The sequence below is a fragment of the Cavia porcellus genome, unplaced genomic scaffold (assembly GCF_034190915.1).
Source record: "Cavia porcellus strain 051 isolate PalLab524CR breed Dunkin Hartley unplaced genomic scaffold, mCavPor4.1 scaffold_32, whole genome shotgun sequence".
Lineage (NCBI taxonomy): Eukaryota > Metazoa > Chordata > Mammalia > Rodentia > Caviidae > Cavia > Cavia porcellus.
In genome coordinates this window covers 15,042,264-15,064,974 of record NW_026947515.1, presented here as the reverse complement: position 1 = coordinate 15,064,974, position 22,711 = coordinate 15,042,264, and the positions used below count along the sequence as shown (strand labels likewise).

Here is a 22,711-nt window from a genome sequence, read left to right as displayed (position 1 = left end):
ATAGCTGGGCAGAGCCATGAAGGTCTGGGCAAGGGGCCTGGGAATCTTGGTGTCTGAGTCCATGCCTGGCCTTCCTTGTCCCATTATGCCCTGCATGTCCCCAAGCTCTCTGAGGCCAAAATGGCATGCATTTGTGATAGTTCCAGTCTCTCTCAGGAATGTGGAGAAGGTGTTGTCCCTCTCAGTCCTTGATCACAGAAGGCCCCCCTCCACTCACTCCTTTGCAGATGGAAACGGCTTCCTTGGACAAGGATTTGGGATAGGAAACGTTGTGCTCCATTATAGACTGAAACAGTTCATCTTCATCCTCACCGTCAAATGGAGGCTGGTACAGCAAAGAAAAAGATGGAAAATAGTTAGAAGTGGTTCACCGACACAGGACTGATGTTCTAATGCAGCACAGAGAAACAGACCTGGTTTCCCAGCACAGCACAGCACAGGCTGCAGAGTTAGCTCTGTTAACTTGGGGTTTAATTAGATTATCTTTAATTAGACTGGTGGTTATGTTTTTTCACTTTTAACTCTGTCCCTTTAATTATCTTGCCCTGAGCCACCCCAAACAATCCTTAGAGAGAATGTTTTTGAGTAATGTTTTTAATGATTTACAACTACATTATAATTAATCCATTAATCTTATAATCATGTGCTAAAAATCTAATTATGATGAAGCCAGGTTACAGATGGTTTTGTGTTCAGAAGGTTGGGGGTGGGTAGAGAATGCTTAATGCCTTTACTTGGGATGAAGAGAACTTCAGAACATGGGTAGAGAGGATGACCTTGGCCCAGGAACCTACACTGTGACTTCTGACCCAACAAAGCTGCTCTGTGGGGTGTCAGGTGCACCCACAGAAATTAAGCTTATTTGAATGTGTCCTTTGACATTTCTACTGGGTTAACAACCCTATAGTGAGCAGGGCATAGGACCATTATGGGCCATCATGGCTTTGAGGCAGATCTGAACCAGAATTCTGGCTCTTTTCTTCCTAACTGGATGTCTACTGGCAATGGATTTACCTCTTTAATACACCCTTCTCTACAATTTGTTTTAGTGTTCTGTAGCACCTATTACTGTTTACTGTAGATATTATGAGTTGATGGCCAGTACTTGGTGGTTCTAAGGAGGCCGGGGAGCTTTTAGGGAAGGGCTTGAGACTCCACCAGCAGCCAAGTCTGGGCCCAGGGTGCCCTGTAAACCTTGGCTCTTGCATGTCTTTCATCCTGCAGGCACTATCTGATGAGCTGTCAGGCTGAAGAGATGCACACAGGACAAACAGGATTATAGGAAACTCCTTAGCGTCCCCTTTGGCATAGTTAAACTTAGTACAAGAATGGCAGATTGGGACCAGCAGCTGGGTGAGGGGTTAGTGAATAGGGGTCCCAGGCCCAGAGGGAAAGATGTCACCTCTGTAAAGACCCCTCTCTGCCCTGGTGGAAGCATGCAGGTGGGTGAGGACAGCTGAAATTAGCTAGCCTGTCAGTCAAAGTCAAGCAGGGTGGCCTGCCGTAGTGTGTCGACATGGTGCATTGTCCTGAGGGTCCACAAGGCATGTCAACTAGGGGTGGTGCTGGCTGCAGAGGCCACTGTGTCAGTAGCAGGATGTTCCACCTGTGTCTCCAGAGGGCAAAGCAGAGTAGGCCCAGGGCTGTACCTGGCTGAGAGCTGCTGTGGCCCCAATCCTTCTGCCCCTCCCACCATGATTTCTTGGTCTGATCCTGCACCGGGGTGCTTCTCAATACTTCTCACTGACACTCATATGACATCCCATCTTCCCTGACAAAGGATCCAGAAGAGCAGACAAATTTTGGTTGAGGAGATCTTAAAAACTAAAATGAACATGGTCTGGGCTTTGCCCTGGCCTGGGAACTGTGCTCTCTGGGAGCACCAAGTACTCCCAGTGTGTGCTGAGTCCTCACAGCGTGAACAGTATCTGTTCCCCTATTGTCATTCCACACCTCGCAACATGGCCCCTAGATTTCTAGTAAGGATCAGCTACATAAATTGCAGGTCTTGGATCCTGTATTAAAAAGGTTAAGAATTTCAAGATGGAGATGACAGAGCATTAAACAAATCATGCAGCTCCTCTGAGCTTGGGACTGGTGTGGATTGTGCGCCCAGGAAGCAAGTAAATGTATTATACTTTGCTGAATGGTGACAAGGGCGACCTTTGGAGATGCTCAAGTCCTAGTGACAGGAGCGAGCCTGAAACAGTTCCAGTCAACGTCCTGAAGATGCTCAGGGGATCCGTCTATAGGAAGATGATCAGGTCAAGGTTCCCTTCTCTTTCCTCTCCTCATAATTGAAGACCAAGAACTGTGGTGCAATAACATGGCCCTTCATACACACTTGATTGTTTTGTGCCCCAGAACCAGCTTTGCCTGACGAGCTGCTCCCACAGGCTGACTTCTGAAATGGAAGCGACTATGTGAGGGGTTAGGTTTTATCCGTTGTGGGTGAAAAGTAGACTTTTAGCATCAAGTCTTCTCTGTGACTCCTGAGGACAGAGCGCTTGAATTCTGACACTCCCCAAAGAGCATTCTTTAGAACGTCCATCCTACAGTCATTCCTGGGCCAAAGCTGCACCTCATGCCCTATTTTGGAGACGTGTATTAATATTCACACTTTAGAGGCCCTGGCAAGTGCTGCAGTAAATAAATCTGTTTAATTTGCTGTGAATCCTTAGTCTGGGTTTGGAAGGCTCCTCAGAGGCTGCTTAGGCTGGTCCATTGCAGTAAAATGCACTGCAAATTATAACAAAAGCCATAAGACCAAACAACCTTGGGCTAGAACTTGAAGATTCACCTGGGTTCCATCCCTGGTGTGACCCAAGGGCTAAAGTTTCTCTTGTCTTCACATTCTGGGGAGGGAACAAGCCTCTAGCCTCTGTCAACTGCTATGACTCTATGCTGGGAATAAGCGGGGGAAAGGCGACAGTGACACTGACCTCAGGCTCTTCCTGCACATCAGGCAGTTGGCAGCCTTTTGTAGGCGCCACATACTGACCCCACAGGCAGGTGAGCTCTCTGATGCTCTGCTTGTTGCCTTGGCTGGGGCTGTGCAAGAGCCAGGATTCTGAGCCAGGAGTGATCTCAGAGCCCGGGCTCTTGATAATTACAAGCGCTGCCCCTGTGAGGTAGGGTAGGGTGACTGTGGGCTGAGTGGAGGGGCTTAGGGGTGGCTCTGGCACTCCCAGGGGGTGCTGCTAGTATTAGCAGTGTGTGTGTGTGTGTGTGGTTGTCCAGGTGAACTTTAAAGGGCTAACTCATGTCCTGCACATCAGAGGTAAGTTCTGCAAATAAAGAGGAACAGCCTAGGAGTCCAAGATGTCCCAAGTCACTGTGTGAATGCCTGTGCTCTAATGGGTTGTGGGATTGGTTGGCTTCCCTCACAGCTGCAGGTCAGACAGATGCTTCTGGAATCACCTGGCTGAAGATGAGGATTAAAGAAGGCAGATGAGGGATGTACTTCAGCACAAGGCTCAGATGGAGGTTGGCTCCTCTTCCAGGCCCAGAATACCATCAAATCAAATGCACACTTTTTCCTACTTTGTTTTAGTTGATGTAGATTAGTGTTCTAGTGTAATAAAATATACATAACATAAAATTTGCCACTGTGGCTAGCAGTGAAATTCCGTGGTGAACACTTGCCCAGCATGCACAAGGTCCTGGGTTCAATCTCTAGGACTTCCATCCCGGATTATTGTCTTACCCACTTTTAAGTGCGCAGCTCTAAGACATCACATATTTTTATACTGTTAGGCAACCATCACCACTATCCACTTCCAGACTGTTCTGCCCTTCCAACTGAAACCTCATCCTTTATACACATATTGCCCATCCTCCTCTCCCCCCCGCCCCTGGCCACCATCTTTCTATTTTTTATCTATGAATTTGAGTACTCTTAAGTACAGTACCTCATGTAAGCGGGATCCTAAAATGTCTTTTTATGACTGGCTTGTTTCACAATATAGACTATTTGCATCTTAACGGTACATTCAGGCATTAGTGAGAATGGGTAATTTATGTTTGGTGGAACTGATGGTGGTGGGCCCCACCTTGATGGTGTGGGCGCCATCTTGACCTATGGTGGCCGAGAGAGGAACAGGCACTTTGAGGTATCTTCCACCAGCACTAATGACCAGAACATTCAGAAAAGTTCCCCTGAGTCCTATTTTACATTGAAATGACGTAATACTGAGGGAGGGGAAGTCCGTGAAAGCAGCATCCATGTTCTTTTCATTTAAACACAAAAGAATTCTCATTTTAAAGTGGATTGGTAGACTTTCCCACATTATTTTTTAAATATGCATAGTTTGGAGACCTTTATTTTTCACTGTTGCGCATTGATTTTCTCTGTAGTCACCAGTGCTCCCTCTCAAAGGTAAACCCACGGATGTTATACATCATAACAGACTGACTCACTTATCCAAGGGTACATTTACAATAGAGTTTAGGACTGTATTCTAACAACTAATGCTATTATAAACAACTCTGTGCATACCATTTTTTCCTCTGAACTATTTCCAAAGAATAATGTCCCAGGTGTAGGATTATGTATCAAAGGAAGATAACATGCTTATGCTCTGGTTAAATCTCTCCAGCTCACCCTGGAAGCCTTCTTATAGGTAACTGTGCACTCTCTGGCCTTGGTGTTGAAGGCAGATCAATGGTGACGAATGGTAATTATGTTCATTTTCATTGCCTGTCATGACAGCATCTTAGTTTGGGGGCGTAGGGGATAACGTGTTAGCACTCAACCATTTTAGATTGCTTCTCACCCCATCTGCCCCTATTCCCAAAGTTATCTTTTTCATTTCTACAAAGCTGCGCCCAATGTGCCAAGTGAAGGTACCTATTAAGTTTTGGGTTGGTGGAAAATTTTCTGAATGGGCTGTATCTCTCACTCTGCCTTAGCACCACATCATTTGTGAATTTTAAACAGGCAATGGAGGGGTGATGGCATACAGTGTAAAAAATGATTCCTAAATCACTTCTTTCTAAGCGATGCTTGGCCTCTGTCACATTTATTTGCAAACCACAGAGGCCTGGGATGGGGGCTGGGAGAGGACCCATGCACTATTCAGGCTGAAGGTCCAATTATGGAGATAAAGTGCCAGTTACTGATTCATCAGGAATGAAGACAGAGTGTAAATAACCTTGGAACAAAAGGACATACAGAGGAGAGGGCCAGTCCCTTCTGATGAATACTATGAACACTTCGCGCAGCAATATGCTCATTAGAGGGCTGGGTAGGGACTATTTATGCCCCAAAAGCAATCATATTTGTCAAGCAATTCAAGAACAGAATTAAGACTTGGCTGTTCATACTTAACTGCCCCCTTGGCTGCTGACAATAAATAATGCAAATGAGAAGAAAATGGCAATAAACTATTTTTTTTCACCTAATCTTCAGCCCTCAGTGTTAAGGATGACAAATTCAAACCACAATCACACCAGCAACTTCATCATTAATCTTGCTTTTCAATAACAGCATCTATTCCTTTTGCTGGGGCTCTGCAGTTCCTGCAGCTTCGAGGAGCCCTCAGTAATAGCCATAAAATCTTCATCAACCTTTCTGGGTTGAGATGCAACAAGAAATTCATTTAAATTTGTATGGAGGAGAGAGAGCGAAAGATGAAGAAGGGGCTTTGAATGGTACCAACTTTGCAGTGTGTGAAGTGAGGATTTAGGAGGGACAAAGGCTGCTACCTGTGCTCACCATGGGACCAGCATGCAGGATGCCTTTGGGAGTCATTTTTGAAGAATATCACCACTTTCAAGAGGGCTTAAGATTTCAAGGGTTGCACACAGGGCAGCCCTACTGGCTCTGAGAAGCAGGACAGGAAAAATCAATACCGTGCCAGAATGTTTGTAGAGCCGCTGGGTGTGGGGAGCACATTGTCCCAGCACTCTGCAGGGACACGACCAGGCAAAGCCAGGCGCCTTCCATGCAGGCTGGACACTGCATCAGGGCCATAGTGCACGGGAGGCCCCAGGCAGGCAGGACTTCAAAAGGCACCTAAGGGACCTCCTTTCCAGACTGGGGTGTGGCCTAGCCTTTCTCCTGGAGAATGCATTACAGGAAGACAGGATGCAGGGAGAGGAGAGGCAGCCAGGCCTGGGGAGGAGGGAGGGAGGAGGGAGGACCAGGTTGTGTTCTGAAACTCTAGTCCCCTGCTGGCCAATAAAGAGACAGCTCACATCACCTGCTGTAAAACGCACTAAGAAGAGGGCCTGCTTTTCTGGCCAACTGATTTCACACGTTGGTTTCTGCAAATATGATTTTTTGTTTTTGGTCTTTTTCGTTTTTTATCGGTACCAGGGATCAAACTCACGACTGCCTGCTTGCAAGGCAGGCACTTATGCCGCTGAGCTAAATCCCCAGCCCCCCAAATATGATTTAATGAAAGCAGAATTTGTTTCTTGGGCTCTGGCGGTGAGCACTCCAGTGGGCTCCTCCAGGAGGGGAACTTGGCTCCTTGTGCCTTCCAGCAAGGCACAGCTCCCAGGGGACGGGGACTCCACAGTCAAATTTTATTGTCAAACTTTTAAAGAGGGGAAATTAATGTCAGGCATAGAAACTTGTGTTTTTCCCGATGTTGTCTCACAGACAGCAGCCTGGATTTCTGTCTTTGCATTTCTGTCTTTGCCCACTGGGGTATTCGACCTAAGAAGAATCTTTGAAAAAACCCAGACAAACAAACCAGCCTTTGGATGTCAACCATGTCTTAACATCACTGCAAAGCTTTGCTTCTTTGTAAATAAGGTGGGGAAGAGGAGCCGAAGAGAATGGAGGGGAATGGGGGAAAAGATAATGGGAAACAGATCTTTTGCAAATGGGAAGGGGATCTAGAGACACAGGGAGAAGGGAAAGTAAAAAGTCTGAAGCTGTGGATGGCCACGGCCCAACTCCCCACAGCAAACGTAATCATTACGCACAGTGAATGTGGACTCACACACATTTTTAATATCTGAAATCACTGAAAAATAATGACTAAACCTAGGCTAGCACCTTAGTCTTTCAACATCTAAAGTACTATCTTAGCATTTACGAGATGTAAAACATAATGACAGAGCTACGGGAGGGGCGGAGAAGGAAAGCCAGTGGCCCTGCCGTGACCTCGGGCTCACACACCCCGAAGATCCATCACCCCTGGACCTCAGCCTCCTCAGGTCCTTCACTCTGCTGCAGCCACACCGCTGGCGTCCCCTCTACTGAAACATGGCCACACACGCTCGCCTCAGGGCTTTTGGCCTTGCTGCTCCCTCGGCCTGTATCTTACTCCCTTAATAAGGAAACAACAACTCCAGCCATGCAGACACCTTCCCTCATCTCCTCTGTTATTAATTTTATCTCTGTGTAAGGCCATCTTGGCTATCTGAGTTCAAATTAAAACCCACCAGCAACACAATAATATGTTCTTTTCTGCCTTATTATCTTTTCCAGAGTTTATCACTAATGGGCTACATTTCTAACCTGTCTATTGTCCCTGCTCCTGTGAGCCCAAGCTTCCCGTTGGTGAGAAGCTTTGCTTTGTTCACTGTTAGCGCTTTGTGCAGGCCATGAGCCTTTAATAAATTAGTTAAGGGATGTGGCAGGTAAGAAAGTAACTTTTGCCCTCTAGAAACAGAACAGAGATGGTTTTCTTGCCTTTCTTTTTTTTGTTTTGGGAAATTCTGGGGATGGAGCCCAGGGCTTGAGCCTTCCACTGACCTACATCCTAGTCTTTTTTCCTTTTTTTTTGGTGCTGGGGATGAAGTCGAGGGTCTCACACACGCTAAGCAGATGCTCCACGCCGAGCTCAGTGTGGAGGGCGCTTTGCTGTCCAACATCATTGTTCTGGTCCACCTTCTCTTACTAAGGCTCTTGCCTATGGAGGTCAGACTCTTTAGCATTAGTGCTTGAATTCTGGGAATTACAAAAAGCCACCCACAAGGATAATTTTTATGTGTAAAGAGACACAGATAGTAAAGGAATTATATTAGAAAGTATCACCTTGGGCAGTAATACATTTGGTTCTCTGATAAGAAAATTAACTGGATGTTCAGCCTTGCTGGACTTGGTTGAAAATTACAGTGAATTATCAAGGGTGGGGAAGGGATAGGAAGGATGGGGAGGAACTACTAAAATGCTTCCTGAATGTAGGAGATTTCTTCCTTAGTAATATCACCATGTTAGACACGGCCGCATCTGGGGCAATCTTTGCAGATGAACTTGCTGGGAAACACAGCCCAGGCTCAGTTTTGTGATATTGAAAACTTACTGAGGGTGTTGCCATCATCAGCATGAATACACACTGGAGCAACACTGCCCACACTCCAGGCTACAACTTCCCATTGGAATTGTTACGAAGCTGATTTCTATGCATCTGTGCTGGATATGATATACTCTCAAAGGGAAATTGCTTCTTTTCCCTTGGGTCGGAGAAGTCAGACCAACTTTAGGCAATGACACTGTTAGCTCTTGGTATCACTGGCCAGCAGAACTGATGCAGTCACACGGTACAGCAATATACAAAGGTGAAAATGTAGTGAGCATTACCTGTCCAGCTAGCATTTCATACAACAGGACGCCATAGGCCCACCAGTCCACAGACTTTCCATATGGCTGGTACGCAATTATCTGTATAAAAACAAACACATTGGTTATACTTAGTGGTAAATCAAATGACCCTTGTAAGAACAGGTAAGTTGAGCAGATAGAAATGTGAACACTCAGTTTATGTGAATGTGGTGGTGAAAAGATCTCTGATTTTTTTTTTTTGTCTTTTTTTGAGATGGGGTCTCACTATGTAGTTCAGGCTGGCCTTGAGCTCACTTTGTAGCCCAGGCTGGTCTCAAACTCACAATGATCCTCCCACCTCAGCCTCCTGAGTGCTGGGATTACAGGCATGAGCCAGCACACCTGGCTTCTCTCTCTCTTTTACACTGAGGGAAGATGCCCCTTCAAATCTGACAAACAGAACCATTGCCCACGATTCCTACCCAAATCCTGCATCTAGACCTTTCTGCTGCATCGACCTAGAGATTCCACAGCACTGTGTGAAAGGAGATTTCATTATCTTCCTTGGTGAAAAATCCTTGGACACTGAGGGACAAAAAATGAGAGGACAGAGAGGTAGAGCCTGATAATAAAATGATCAAGCTATGTGACTGAGTTTTGCTAAGAATAATAAAGATGGTGATGCAGAAGGAGATGAAGAGGAAGACAAAGGCAAAAATGAAGAACAAGAGAAGGAGAAGAAAGAGGAAGAAAAGGATGAGGAGGAGCGATGACTATAAATTCTACTTCGTTCCATTGCATATAGAAGTACAACAATGTACATCAAGTCTGTTGAGAAACTCCGGTTTTAAAATACTTTGAAACAGGCAAATAGTGTAGTATGTGGACCTTGATTAAACCCAGCAAACATTCTTGATGGCAGTCGGCACAAACTAAGATACGGTGTACATATTAGTTGATGTATTAAGGAACTCGTTAATTTTGTTTAGGTGGCTGATAATATGGTGGCTAGTTAAAATGTCCTTTTCAGTTAGAGGTAAGTGTATTCAAGGGTGAAATGTATGAGAAATAATGTATTTTGGGGTGGAATGACACAATCTCTTAGATTTTTGTAATATATTTCAGTAAAAGAAGTGTGTGTGCGTGGGAAAAAGTAGATGTCCTGAGCTGGCAAAATGCAGACAGCTGCTGAGCTGGGAGATGGGTCTCCGGGGAGCTCATTCTCCTCTCTTTTACCTCTCTCTGTGGCTCTCAGAATCAGCAGAATCTCTCTCCAACTTCCCTTTATAGAAGACAGTAACACTGATTTGAATTTCAAACTGTGGCATTGCTTATTGAGACTCTCTTCTCGTACCTTTCATGTAGGCTCTATAACTAATGCACATAATCCAGACCCAAGGATTATGCCCCAGGAGTCAAGGTAGAGGCCACACTAACAGGTACTCAGCATAAACCCTTCTGCCTTTTAAGATGTATCTTTGACTTTGAGGCTGGGGATTTAGCTCGACAGGTTAAGTGCCTGCCTGGTAAGCATGAGGTCATGAGTTTGATTCCTGGTACAAAGATATGTCTTTGACCTTGAAATGTTCCATTTTTTAATGGCCCAGAATGTCTCACTAAATGTTCTGAGACAGAAGAAAGCTTTCTGCATATCTGCCCACCCCCGTTTCTTTAATGTGTTACGAATATTCTCCCATCTAGGATGGAAACACAAGCCTCTATAGTTTCCCTATGTGTGGGCACCAACAAGGAGGTACATGTGTGGATGAAACAGCTTTGTATCTCATTTCCTTAATAAGGAAATAACAATTCCAGGAAACTATGGGGATCCTTAATTTCCTTTGCTACATTTGTTCTTTTTGGAAATTTAGAAAATAAATGCACACACAATCCACCAAAATTAGCCTTCAGTCTGTTACTTGGGGTTGATACATATTACTCCAGTTTCCAGAGAAGAAATTATTGAATCAAAGGAGTTACATATTTTTACAACCTTTGATAAAATGGCAGGTTCCTCTCCTAAAATGGTTGGGTAGGATTGATGTCAGTTTTGTATGCTTCAAAACTAGCCAAATTTTTTTTTCTTAAATCTTTCTAGTTTTTTTTTTTTTAATTTTAAAAAGCAAAACAGAAAAAAGGATAGAATTGACACAGAATTTCAAAAAAAAATAGGAAATTAATGGTAGTTAATATATTGCGTATTGTTATCTTAGAAGCAGTTGTTCAGGTTACAAATTTAGGAATGAAAAAATGATCAAACAACCAAACAATGAAGGCACAAACTGTTCTTTTTGCTGAACTAACAGAGATTTGCAGTAAGTTACTCAGTCTCATTAAAGAGGAATTAGTGGGGGTATGGAAGACAACTCCAGTGACTCCCTGTGACTTGTAGTTTTTTTTTTTTTTTGGTACTGGGAATTGAACTCACGACCTCATATTTGCCAAGCAAGCACTTACACCTCTGAGCTAAAACCCTGCCCCTCAGTGACTCCTTTGGAATCCAAAACAATTACTGTGACTTTCATTATTTGGAGACTCATTTCCTTATACTGATATGTAAAAAGTTGGCTAGAGTATTGCCTTCTTTCTTCAATTGGCTCTAAGCATTGCAAATAAGGTTAGCCGAGGTGCTAATATGCAATTTCTATAGCTAATAGACAGTCCTATTTCCTGGAATAGTGTTCTCCACGGTACAGATATGAACAGGATTGAGCACACTAAATGTTAGAGCAAATAGCTCTGGGAATGTCAACTGGGTAGAGCCTCAAGATAAGAGGCTATGACTCTCTGGGCACAAGAGTTTGCATATAAAAAACCAAAGAAATAGCCCCCCAAAACAATTCCACTGCTACCTTAATTGGATTATGTAAATTGATCCTTCTGCATGTCTTTATCTCTGCAATTTACAGAGATGCCATTCTTGCATCTGGCCAGCCAGCTCAAGTTACTCCCCCCATCCTCACTGTCACTCATCCCTGAGCCACCTTGCCTTCTTCACAAGATAATAAATGCTGGAGAGGCCTAGGATCCAGGCATGTCCTTATGAGGATTAGATTTAGGACCCCTTGACTGCCCTTAACTTGGACCATCTCTTTGTGTCTTTACTCTCACTATGGGTTGCACGAGTGACGGTAGATTGGAATTAACTTGCTGGGATTCCAATAATGTCTCAATGGGATTATAAATACAACTTTTTGAATTGTGAGGAAGACTAGAGACAGGATTACAGTACTTGGATGACTGAACTCGATATTTGGGTTTACAATGCAGGGGGAGGGAACTACATTTTTAAAAAGTTAATTCCGTATATTCTCACCACTTACAAATAATTATGTTGGCACATAAAAGCTTTATGTCCTTTTTCTAAAAATTTGTATTAGTCCAACGTATTAGGCTATGGTCAATTTATTTAATAATGGTTGCTGAGGATCCCTATAAAACCTTTGACTTATTTCCAGAAGATATACTCTTATAAGTCGAATCATTGGTCAAAATAATTGTTTTTGACTCAAAAGTAAAACTTCATCACTCAAGAGTGGTGGCAACATGCACGCTGCCACCAGTACCAAGCATGCCTCTATCCTTGAATCTGACCTTGGTGAACACCTGGCCTTCACACTGAGGAACATCCCCAGACTTTATTTATGCTTTAAATTTTGAGACAGAGTATAAGTTGCTAAGTCACCTAGTTGAGCTGCAATTTTGAATCTTCCTTGTTCAGCTCTCTGACTCTTGAGACTACCAGTGTGCAATCACCTCATTGGCATATTTGTCTGAAAGATACGATTTTATGACTTTGAGATACACTATATTTGGGGATTCAAATTTATTCATATCTGGTATTAATATTAATCAAATGGGCTTGGAGATCAGTGTACAGAGATTTAAAATCATTTCAGTTGCTGTAAGCAACTTTCAATAGCACCTAACTAAGCGTGGCTTTTATCACCATATGAAAGCCAGCCCCTGCAGTCTGTGTTGCGAGGTGTTTCAGGGAGTTTGTTCCTAACACAGGCAGAGCTGGAGCACCTGGCTTCCATCAGCAGAGGATCAGTGGGAGCTGAGCAAGGAGGTTACACTTGACTTCCCATTCTACACTCTGCAATTTCTCAGCGGTCTTACCAACAGCACTTCTCCACTTGGGCAATGGAAAATTATGTGTGAGTTTGGAAAACTGTCAGAAGGCAAGAGGATGGGAGCCCTGCTTCAACTTGACTTTGATTTGCATTTCATTTGCCATCTCTACATCATTAAAGTCCTGTCTGACATCTGCTGGTGTTCCCCTCTTCTTTCTCCAAGATGTACAAAAGAAGAGTGCTTGTGTCAATGGCTCTTTTTCTCTAGCGACTATATTTGTCAGCCCCATCCAGCTTGTCTGCTCAGCCAATGGACTACGATTACACAATCACTCTGAATACTTTAGTAATAGGACAGAGTTTAGGATCTAGCTTGAGTATTTCTTCCCATAAAAGTTCATAATCTGACATCTTTGGCTTGCACACAGTTGTGATGAAATGGGCGGTTCCAAAGATCTGAGTTACAAGGTATAGGGTGCAACCTTGCCAGTGCAGATTCCTGTTTGTAACAGATACATCTTTCCTTCGGTGAGCTGATCAAATCTATTATAAATAAATATATTTAGGTATCAAGCTCCTGTGCAAAAAGGAAACAGTGGTAGAGAAGATAAATGTTCACACACACATGATTTAGGGTGCTGGTTATACTGTCCCTTCTGAGCTGGTCAGCGTCACACTGTCCACTACACTAACCATTAGCCACATGCAACTGAGTTTTTGAAATGTGGCTAAAAGTGAGATGTGCCTTAGGCATAAAATTACAATGGAAAGATTGTGAAGACTGTATAAAAATGCAAAATAGGAAATTGATAGCTTTTTATTTTGATATATTGGGTTAAATAAAATTTAATAAATACAATGTTCATCCGTTTCTTTAAGAACATGGCTGCTAAATGCAGTTTTGGCTGAGCAGTGCTGGTCTAGCTCCTTTGAGTTCCACCAGCTCTCATGACTCACTCTGGTTCATTGGTTCTCACTGGCCTGAGGAGCCAGTTTTGGGTTGAGACTAGGTTCAGACAGCACAGAGTAGATGATGAGACTCTCTAGGGGCTGTCCCCAGTAGGGACAGGCACAGGTGTCCCTGGCACTTATGGGCCAATGGGGCCTGCAGCCAAGCCTGGACTGCATGATATCCTGAAGTCCCGGGCAAAGGGTGGCCATGGCAATCTGGCTTCCTGCAACAGGGTTAACTCACAAAAGGAAAGGCAGACTTGGCAGGAAGGGCTGGAGTTGGTGATTTCTCCGCAGCATGTGGGAGGCTAAACTTTTGCTTCAAACACAGACCCCCAACAGGGCCACTGTCATTCAGTTTTACTGCTATTTGTCATTATGATAATTATCATTACATTTATATGAGCCAGTTGCTTGGGGGATGTCAGGATGTTACAAATGGCTGCCTGTCTTAAAAAAATGAGACATGAATGAGCTTTCTTCCCGGCCAGGCGTAGGGCCAGGGCATGAAAGGGACCAGGAGGCAGCTTCTCATCTTTCATAGGCCACAGGCCCATAGCCAATAGAAGTCTGTAACTGCTAAGGTCACTCCGCCTTTTACCTTCTGGCAGGGATTTATACTCAAAGGTCTCCCAGAGAGGATGAGGCTCTAGATATCTTCTGGTTCTGACAGCTCAAGCCTAAGAGAGCTTACAGACAGCACTGCAGGGTTTTAGATACTGTTGGTAATAATAACAATGTCTGTGAGAGTACCACCATCAGAGGCATTCACAAGTTCATTTAGCTCTTTACAATCTATTTCAAAGAGGAGGCAATGAGGCAGAAAGAGGTTAAGTAGCTTGCTGAAGACTGCACAGATTGAAAGTGGCAAGGCTGGAATCTGGACCCTGGCTGTCCAGTCGGCTTTAGTGTTCACACTTCTGACCATTTTTCTATACTGAAGGTCTTGATGCAGTATGGTTCCCTGGATAGCCAGGGTGGGAGCTGGCCCAGTGAAGGTGACTCTTGTTGGAAAAGGGTTCACATGCTTATGAGGATCAAAGCAGCCGGAATGTCTGTCTCATCTGGAACTCTGATTCTAAGGCTGTGTCTTTAGGTCCCTATGAGACCATAAATGTGGAGGATAGTGGCCCTCTTGGTCCTTCCTGTATAATACCTGAACTACACTATACTCTTCATTACTTGCTAATCCTTTGAGTCAACTTTTAACTAAGCTGTCTGACCACAAAAGGCACTTTCTGAGCCATTATTTCAAAACAATGGCCTTGATACCTAAAACATTTTCAAGTCCTTTCATTCTTAGGGACACAAAGAGTACTCCCTCTTTTTTTTCAAAGATAAAAATATTTTATTTTATTGAGAAAACTATGGCTGTTTTGAAAAACATCATAAATTTCAAAGAATAGAACATAGTGTTTCAGGCGCCTGAGTCAGACAGAAACATAGGCAGTGAGACAGGGATAGGTCCTCAAAGGAGCCGGTGCAGAAGCCCAGACACCTTGCAACTGTGGAGAAGACAGATACCTCCTGCTGTGGGCCAGGCCTCAAGATAAAAGATCAAACAAATGCATCCATATCCTAAGTACTGATATTCTAAATAGGTCTCTATCATCCTGAGAAAGCCAGAAGTTACTATCCATAACAACCCTCCAAGGGAAGAGTCATTGCTCCCTAAGAATGCCTGCTTTCTACTTGACTCACTTCCCCATTTGTCCCCAGTGTAATTAATTTTACCTGAACAGTTAATCTTATTGGTTAACCATAGTTCTGTCCCACCTTATGCCCGCTGTCTTTTGAGTTTCCAGCCTCCGTTGTTCCTAAAATTCATTCTTTGATTTTAGAGAACACAAACTTGTACTGGACATAGTAGGTTGGGAATTTCATTCTCCTATATCAATAGGATTCAGAAAGGATTCCTTATGCACACAGTCAAAAACAACTATGTGATATGTCTAAAGAGCAGCACTTGGAAGGAAAGAAGATGGGGTGAGCATCTCATGGGTGCTGTATTTGGACAGTTGGGACTACAAGTTCAGTAACTTTTCCTCTACTGGCTCCTCTGGGGGCCACAACTGCAGGGCCATGCAGCTGGGACCTTTGCCCTGTTAGAGGACTGCTTAGCTACCCTACCCACTCAATCCAAACCCAAACTGCCCTTCAGGGCTGGGTCACCTGCTTCTGTATCTATTGCCAAGGTCTCACCTGGCCCAGGGCAGACACTCCATAAGGCTGTGCCAGAGGAAGGCATGCATGATCCATTCAACTGCACTCCACAAATGCCACCTACCTCTTAGATGAAAAATCAAAAGGGCTGAGGGTTATTGGCTTGCTAAAGCTGGAAGGGACCTCAGAGATAATTTAGGAGAGTCTCTTTAGAGTTCTGAAGAGTAACCTGAGACTCAGGGCGGCAAAATGGCTTGCTTGAGCAGGCTGATTAGTGTCAAGGTCAGGAAGTGACAGACCTCAGAGCTCCTGACTGTTCCTTTCTGTAGCATCAGGCCTGAGGTCAGAGTGTGTCACACAGGAGGTGCCATAGTGGGTAAGGGTGAGGCATGCCCAATTCTCACCCAAGATGCATCTCAAACAAATCCCATTTGGATGGTATAGCCATGCCCAGAACACCCAAGGGAAGCACACTGAGGCAAGAGTACTGAACTCTGCCGCAGGAGACCCATTCTGCCACTCAGAAGCTTTGTCACCTTGGGCAAGTTGCTTAGCCTCTCTGAGCTTTCAATTCCTCAGCCGTGATGCCAGAATTCTGGTAGCCACCTGGAAAGTGTGGGGGATTAAATGGCATCGCGCATATTAAAGTGCACTGACTGAAGGTAAGCGGAACACATGTAACTCAAACGGCCAAATGTCAGAAGAAAGAAATAGGCAGAACCATGCAGAACCAATGGGTGAAGGTTATTCAAAGCCAAAAACTACACCTGGTCCATAGGAGGGGAAGAGGCATTCTGGCATGAAGGGTAATGTAAAAAATATCTATTGAACACTCTTAAAACACTGTTGGTACCTAAAAATATACCATCAGTGCTAAGCCTGCTGTTTATTCTTTAAGCAAATATTTGCCTATTATGTGCCAGCCTGGTTCTAAGCAAGGGTACTGAAGTGATAAAATACATAAAAACAAAATTTGCTTTGTTATGTCCTCTTTGTCTAAATCTCTTTAAAATAAAAAAAAATTCCCTTCATGCAACTAATTTTTTATCAGAGCAGCAGAATTTCGGGTCTTTCTTCGGGTGTTAGAATTTCCCCACTCCCTTTCTTCTTTTTTTAGCTCGCAGTTTCCAGCTGACTGCTCATTTCTATGCTCCAGGCAGTCAGCTGACTGTTCACTTCTATGCGCCAGGCACTCTGCTAGACATTGCGGGTTATGAATGTAACTGGGGTGAGGCACTAAACGGATAATACATGAAAATGTAGTATCTGGAATTAATGATGTACCACATGAGAAATATCTGCAAGATTTGAAATCTTTGGGGAAAAGAATGTATAAAGAAAACCCCAAAACCAAAAATCAAAAACAAACAAAAAACCAAATTAAAAAAAAAAAAAAAAAAAAAAAAGAAAGAAAACAGAAACCAACAACAATAAAAAACAAACCTTGTAAACTATATATTTTCTCTTTAGACAACTTTGTGACTCTAGGATCAGAGAGACTAGAAAATGACTTATTTAATAAACAAAATGCTTTAAGAAGTATTCACAGTAGCCGCCCCTTCTCTTTCCTCCTCTCTAGTTGCTCATGTACTGTAAGAATGGAAAGCACTTCAGGACAACTCAAGACTGCTCTAATGGTACAAAGAAGCGTTTGGAATGAACACTGGCTTCCACTAGCAATGGTCTTAATACCGTACTGGGTTTGATTTGCTAATATGCTGTTGAAGGTTTTTACTTCTATGTTCATGAGAGATACTGTTTTTTTTTTTTTTTTTTTTTTTTTGTACCGGAGATCGAACTCAGGACCTCATACTTGCCAGGCAGGTGCTTATGCCACTGAGCTAAATCGCCAGCCTAGTTTTTTTTTCTTATACTGCCTTTGGTTTTGCTATTATAGTAATGCTGGCTGTGTTGGATAAGTTAACAAATATTTCATCTCTGATCTTCTGAGAGACTGGGCTGGGTATAATTTCTTTCTGATTTGTCTTGTTGGATTCGCCAAGTGAATCCATCTGGGCCTGGTGCTTTTTGTTTTAGAAAGTTATTACTGATTAAATTTCTAAAATAGATATAGGCCACTTTAAATAATCTGTTTCTTCTTGTGTGAATTTTGATCGTTTACGTCTTTCAAGAATTGTTCTACTTGACTTAGTTATCAAAGTCTTGGGCACAGAATTGTCCACAGCATTATTTATTATACTTTTAACAGCTGTGGGATTCTCTCTTGAATTTTTGATATTAGCAATTTATGTCCTCTCCTTTGTCTTAGATAGGTTGGCAAGTGGCTTATCAATTATATTGACCTTCACAAAGAACTGGCTTTAGGATTTGTTGATTTTCTCTGTATTATTTTGCATAATTTCTTTTCTTCTGCTTCAGAGTTAACTTGCTCATCTTTTTGTAGTTTCCTAAAATGGAATCTTAGGTGACTGACTTTAGATCTGTCTTTCTAATATATGCATTATGAATTTATATGGCATAAATATATAAGAACTTTCCTTGCTGCATTTTACAACATACAAGTAGTACGTATTTTCAATTTCATTTACTTCAAAATATTTTAAAATTTCTCTTGCAATTTCTTCTTTGATTCGTATTATTATTTATTAGTGTGCTGCTTTATCTCTAAATACTTAGGGATTTTCAAGCACTCTTTATGTTACTGATTTTTAGTTTAATTCCTCTGTGGTCTGAAACTAGTTACTGTATGATTTCTCTTAAATTTGGTGAAGTGTGTCTTATGGCCTAGAAGTTGGTCTATCTTGGCCAATGTTCTGCATGAACTTGAGAAGAATATATATTCCGTTGTTTGGGATATGGTAGTCTGTGGATGCCTATTATATCCAGTTGATGTGATTTTGAGTTCAACTATGTCCTACTGACTTTCTGCTGGAATGTGAAAAAGGGGTGTTGGTATCTCAAATTATAATAGAGGGTTAATGAAACCATCAAGTATAATAGTGAATTCATCTATTTCTTCTTGCAGTTTTAGTCTATGTATTTTGATATTCTATTAGTAGACGCATACATGTTAAGGATTGTTGTATCTTCTTAGAGAATTTATCCCTTTATCATTAGGGTTAGGGTTAGTACCTGATAATTTTTCTTGCTCTGAAGTCTGTTTTGCCTGAAATTAAGATAGCTTTTCCTGGTTTCTTCTGATTAATGCAATGTCCCAGCTGCATCCCACTGCCCACTGCAAATGGCCATCTGCTGATCTTTGTTTCCACTGGAGAGGAAACTTCAGCCAGGTGGTCATCCTAGGAAGATGGGTCTTGTAAGCTGGCCACATAGGGTCTGGAAGGAGAGTCACAGGTTGCAAGAATGTGCTCATGCTGCAGGAGTGACACAGACTGCGAGAGGCATCTCCCTTTGGCCTGGAGACCCCCACACCAAGAGGAGAGCACGGCCAAGGGGAGAGCCTGAGGAGCAGGGCAGGTGGGCTCGGCAGACTCCAGCCAGCAGGCTAAATCCAGCCTGCCTGCTGCTTCCGTGCTGTCTGCCAGTGAAGCCTGATTTACATTTCTGAATGTAAAATGAGTAAAGTAAAAAGACTACATTATTAGCCTTTTGATAACAGTTGAGCAATGCTGCTTCTTGGCAAAATCTAAAATTTAGATTAAGGAAAAGCCTACAATATTTTCTATTTCATCCTTCACAGAGTTTGCTGACATTTGCTCTAAAATGCAGAACAGGGGCTGGGCCCTCTTACCTGGGTCCTCACTGCCTTTTGACTTGCAGAATGTGACAGAAGTGACATGGCTAAGTGCCAGGGGAGCCTTGGGGAGCTAGAATTTCTATTTGTGCCCTCTTAGAAGCACACTCAGAGAGTCTGTATTGACACCCTTCCCACCCTGCGAGCTGGTTAACTGGGTGTCAGTCGCTCTGTTAAGCAGCTTAGGACAAAATGAGTGACGAGTGGCTGCATGGAGGGAGACCATGAGAAGGCAGCCCGTGAGGCTGAGAGCCAGAGGGCGTCTTGGATCCTCCAGCACCAGCAGAGCCTTGTAGCTGCCGGCCCCCAGCAGCCAGAAGGTGCACCTGCCAAGGCCTGACACAAAACTGCAGGGTCACCACAGCTCTGGCTGCTTATGGAGCATCAGGCCATTGAAACAACTGCTGAAAAATGGGCAAAGAGTTAACAGAGCAGTCCTCGTGAGGCAGGCCACGCTCATCAGGAGCAAAACCCAAAGGCAGACTCTGAGGAAGACAATACAGATGTCTTCATTGAGCACAGTCACTCCAAGCTCTTAAGGGAACACAGCTACAGCCAGACTTCATTATACAATAATGGAGAAAAAGCCTGAAGACAAGCGGGAGGTCAGGAGGTCTTCCCTTGGGGGTGAGGGGACATTCAGATGATAGAGAGCAGAAATGGGGTAGTCTGGAATCAAATGCATTGTCGTGGGCTCTCTGACCTCTCTCCCAGGGGTTCTCAAACTCAGTCCCAGCAGCCTGTCTCTGGGTTCTTCTCTGGGTAGGACTGGAGCAAGGGACAAGGTGGCAGGACCTTTGGCTGGCATCCAGCCACAGGACTCTCCTTAAACCTCCCTGCCAAACTCAGGGAGTTAGTTGTTCATGAGGTTAACTGGGACAAAACAAGTATCTGTGTAGTAACTGAATGAACAGAGACTAGGAAGACATTTTTGCAACTGTTAGAGCTTTTATAACGGAATGAAAGATTGGGAGCCAGGAGGTCTCACAGTTGAGTGGGGCTTTATAGATGTGTTTAGTGACAGAGCAATAAACCATGCACTGAAGGTGGCAGTCTGCTGCCCATGGCATTAGGCAACCAGCATTTGAGGCTGGCAGACTGAGGTCCCTGCCCTGCTACTTGCTATCTGTGAGCCTTGGGCAGGTTACGTTCCTCTCCAACCCTCCTTCCCTTGTACATAAAACAGGGATAGTACAAGTTGTCTCAGCAGACTATTATAAAAATTAAGTGAGCTAATTGATGTAAGTGCATGGCACATAGTAGGAAATGGATTATGTTAGCATCTGTTTAAGATACCACCTCCTCCCCACTGTGCTCAGGCAACTTTGCAAAGAAAGGGGTGAAAGAAAGCTCAGAAACTCCTAGCCCATTTTTACAGGATAAAAAAATCCTAAGTGAAGGATTTAGGTCACAGAATACCGGGAGAAAACATTTATTAGAGCATTATTGTGGCTCTGAAGACAAGTGGCAACCCAGGAGAGCGGTGCCTCGGTGGGTGAGTGTTCTCCGGGCAGCAAAGGAGCTAGAAACTGCAGTCACCTCCTCCAGGGCTACAGTCACTGCGGGGAGAAGATGCTCAGCCCTGGGTTCAAAGCGCAGCTCTGCCCTCAATTGAGGCCTTGTGGAAAATTAACGAATTGTTTTGCACTTAAGTTTCATCCTCTGAAAACACAAAGTGCTCAGCAATTAAACAAAATGAAATGAATCAATTACTTAGCATAGTCTCGGGTGTATCAGGACTCAGTAATGGACAGTGAATCCAACAGGGCCCCATCCTTTCTGGAGGCAAGAGGAAGCAGAGGGTAGAGAGGCAGGAGGGAAGAAGAGCTGTCTCACAGGCCACGGTGACACAGAAGGTGCCAAGGGCCACCTAGAACAGGGCCCAGTCAATTGGCTCTGAGGTCAGGGGGATTATGAGACAGCTAAAGAGCTGCAGGCAGAGGATAAAATATATGAGATCATATAACCTACATAATTCCTACAAAAGATCAGAGGAGAATTACAGAGGAGAAGACCCCAAAGGAAAGCTCGGCTTTGGCTCTTTAAACACTTCTCTGAAGGAAAGCAGTGCCTTCATTTTCTCCTGCAGGGATGGAGTCCCTGGAGCGTGACCCTGCAGAGCACGAAGCTGGACCGTGATAGAGAGGAGGCTGTGCTGGTTTATTATTGTCTTTCTTTAATCAAGTGCTTTTCTCGGCCCTGGCCAGTGCTGCACACGAGGTCTGCAGTCTGAGGGCTGATATCACTGCTGCCTTGCTAAAGCAGATAGGCTCTTCTCCCTCATCTCCCACCCCTCTCAGTTTGGCAAGAGCTAATTTACTGCCCAAGTGCCTGGCTGTATGTTCTGCTACAGCTATTTTCTTATCAAGCTTTTAGATCCTTTTACTGTCTGTCCCTCTGCCAGTTACCCCTCCCCAACCCTGCCTGGCCATAGGAAATGTCTGGGATGTCAAGTCTGGGGGCAGTTCAGGCTGTCCTGGGCTGATGGTCTATCACCTGTCAGACGCCAAGGTCCCTGAGCTCATGGGCCCTCTTCAGTAAGGATGGAAGGTGTATAGCCTCTCTGTACTATGTGCCATTGGCCCACACCTGCAGCAGCTTGGAGATCATGTTCTAGGATACTGGCTCTGGAGTTCTCAACCCTGTTGGGCTACATACAGCCTTTACCTGTTCCACATCCACGGTGGCTGGGAAGGCAAAGCACACATACATTCATCCTAAGCACAAGCTGGGTTCTAGACCTTGAGATCAGGCAGGAAACAAAACAGCAACAGACAATAAACAACAAGAAACTGCCCTTGTGGTGCCCAAGAGGACAGCCTGATAAATAAACCCAGGACACAGCCTTGTCCAGCAGCGCAGGATATTTGTCAGGAACCAACAGCAGGGACAGAGGTCAGGAGTGCTGGGTGGGGCTGGAGATCTGCAGGTGGACACCAAATGGCAAGGGTGGAGCCTCCCTAATGGGGAAGTAAAGGTTTGCAGGAGGTGGAGGAGGGAGCTGCACAGGTGCCTGGGTTACATTCTCCGTAGAGGAAAGGAGACGGGGAGGGCAGGACAGGTCTGGCCCGCTTGAGGGCTGGGAGGAAGCCAGTGGGGCCGGTCTAGAGATCCAGAGGCCAGGGACGGGAAGGGGGATTGGCTTAGTGCATTTGGGGCTGCTGTAACAAAACACCCCAGTCTGGGTGCTGTGTAAAGACATTTATCTGGCTCACCCTTTGGAGGTTCAAGAGCATGGCACCGACATCTACTCAGCTCTATGAGGCCTCTATGGCTGTGTCACATGGCAGATGGTATCTTGGCAAG

The 22,711-nt window shown here is 44.2% G+C and overlaps 1 protein-coding gene across 3 annotated transcripts in view; it reads right to left on the bottom strand.

The window, feature by feature from the left end:
• The window catches only part of Prkca (protein kinase C alpha), a 413,537-nt gene that overhangs the window by 19,560 nt on the left and 371,266 nt on the right, over window positions 1-22,711 (bottom strand). For all 3 annotated transcript variants that reach the window (XM_063241821.1, XM_063241823.1, XM_063241822.1), the window contains 2 exons: window positions 8,540-8,620; window positions 218-325 (listed from right to left, as the gene is read on the bottom strand). In XM_063241821.1, the coding sequence (XP_063097891.1) occupies window positions 218-325; window positions 8,540-8,620 (189 nt within the window). The remainder of the gene's footprint in view (window positions 1-217; window positions 326-8,539; window positions 8,621-22,711) is intronic.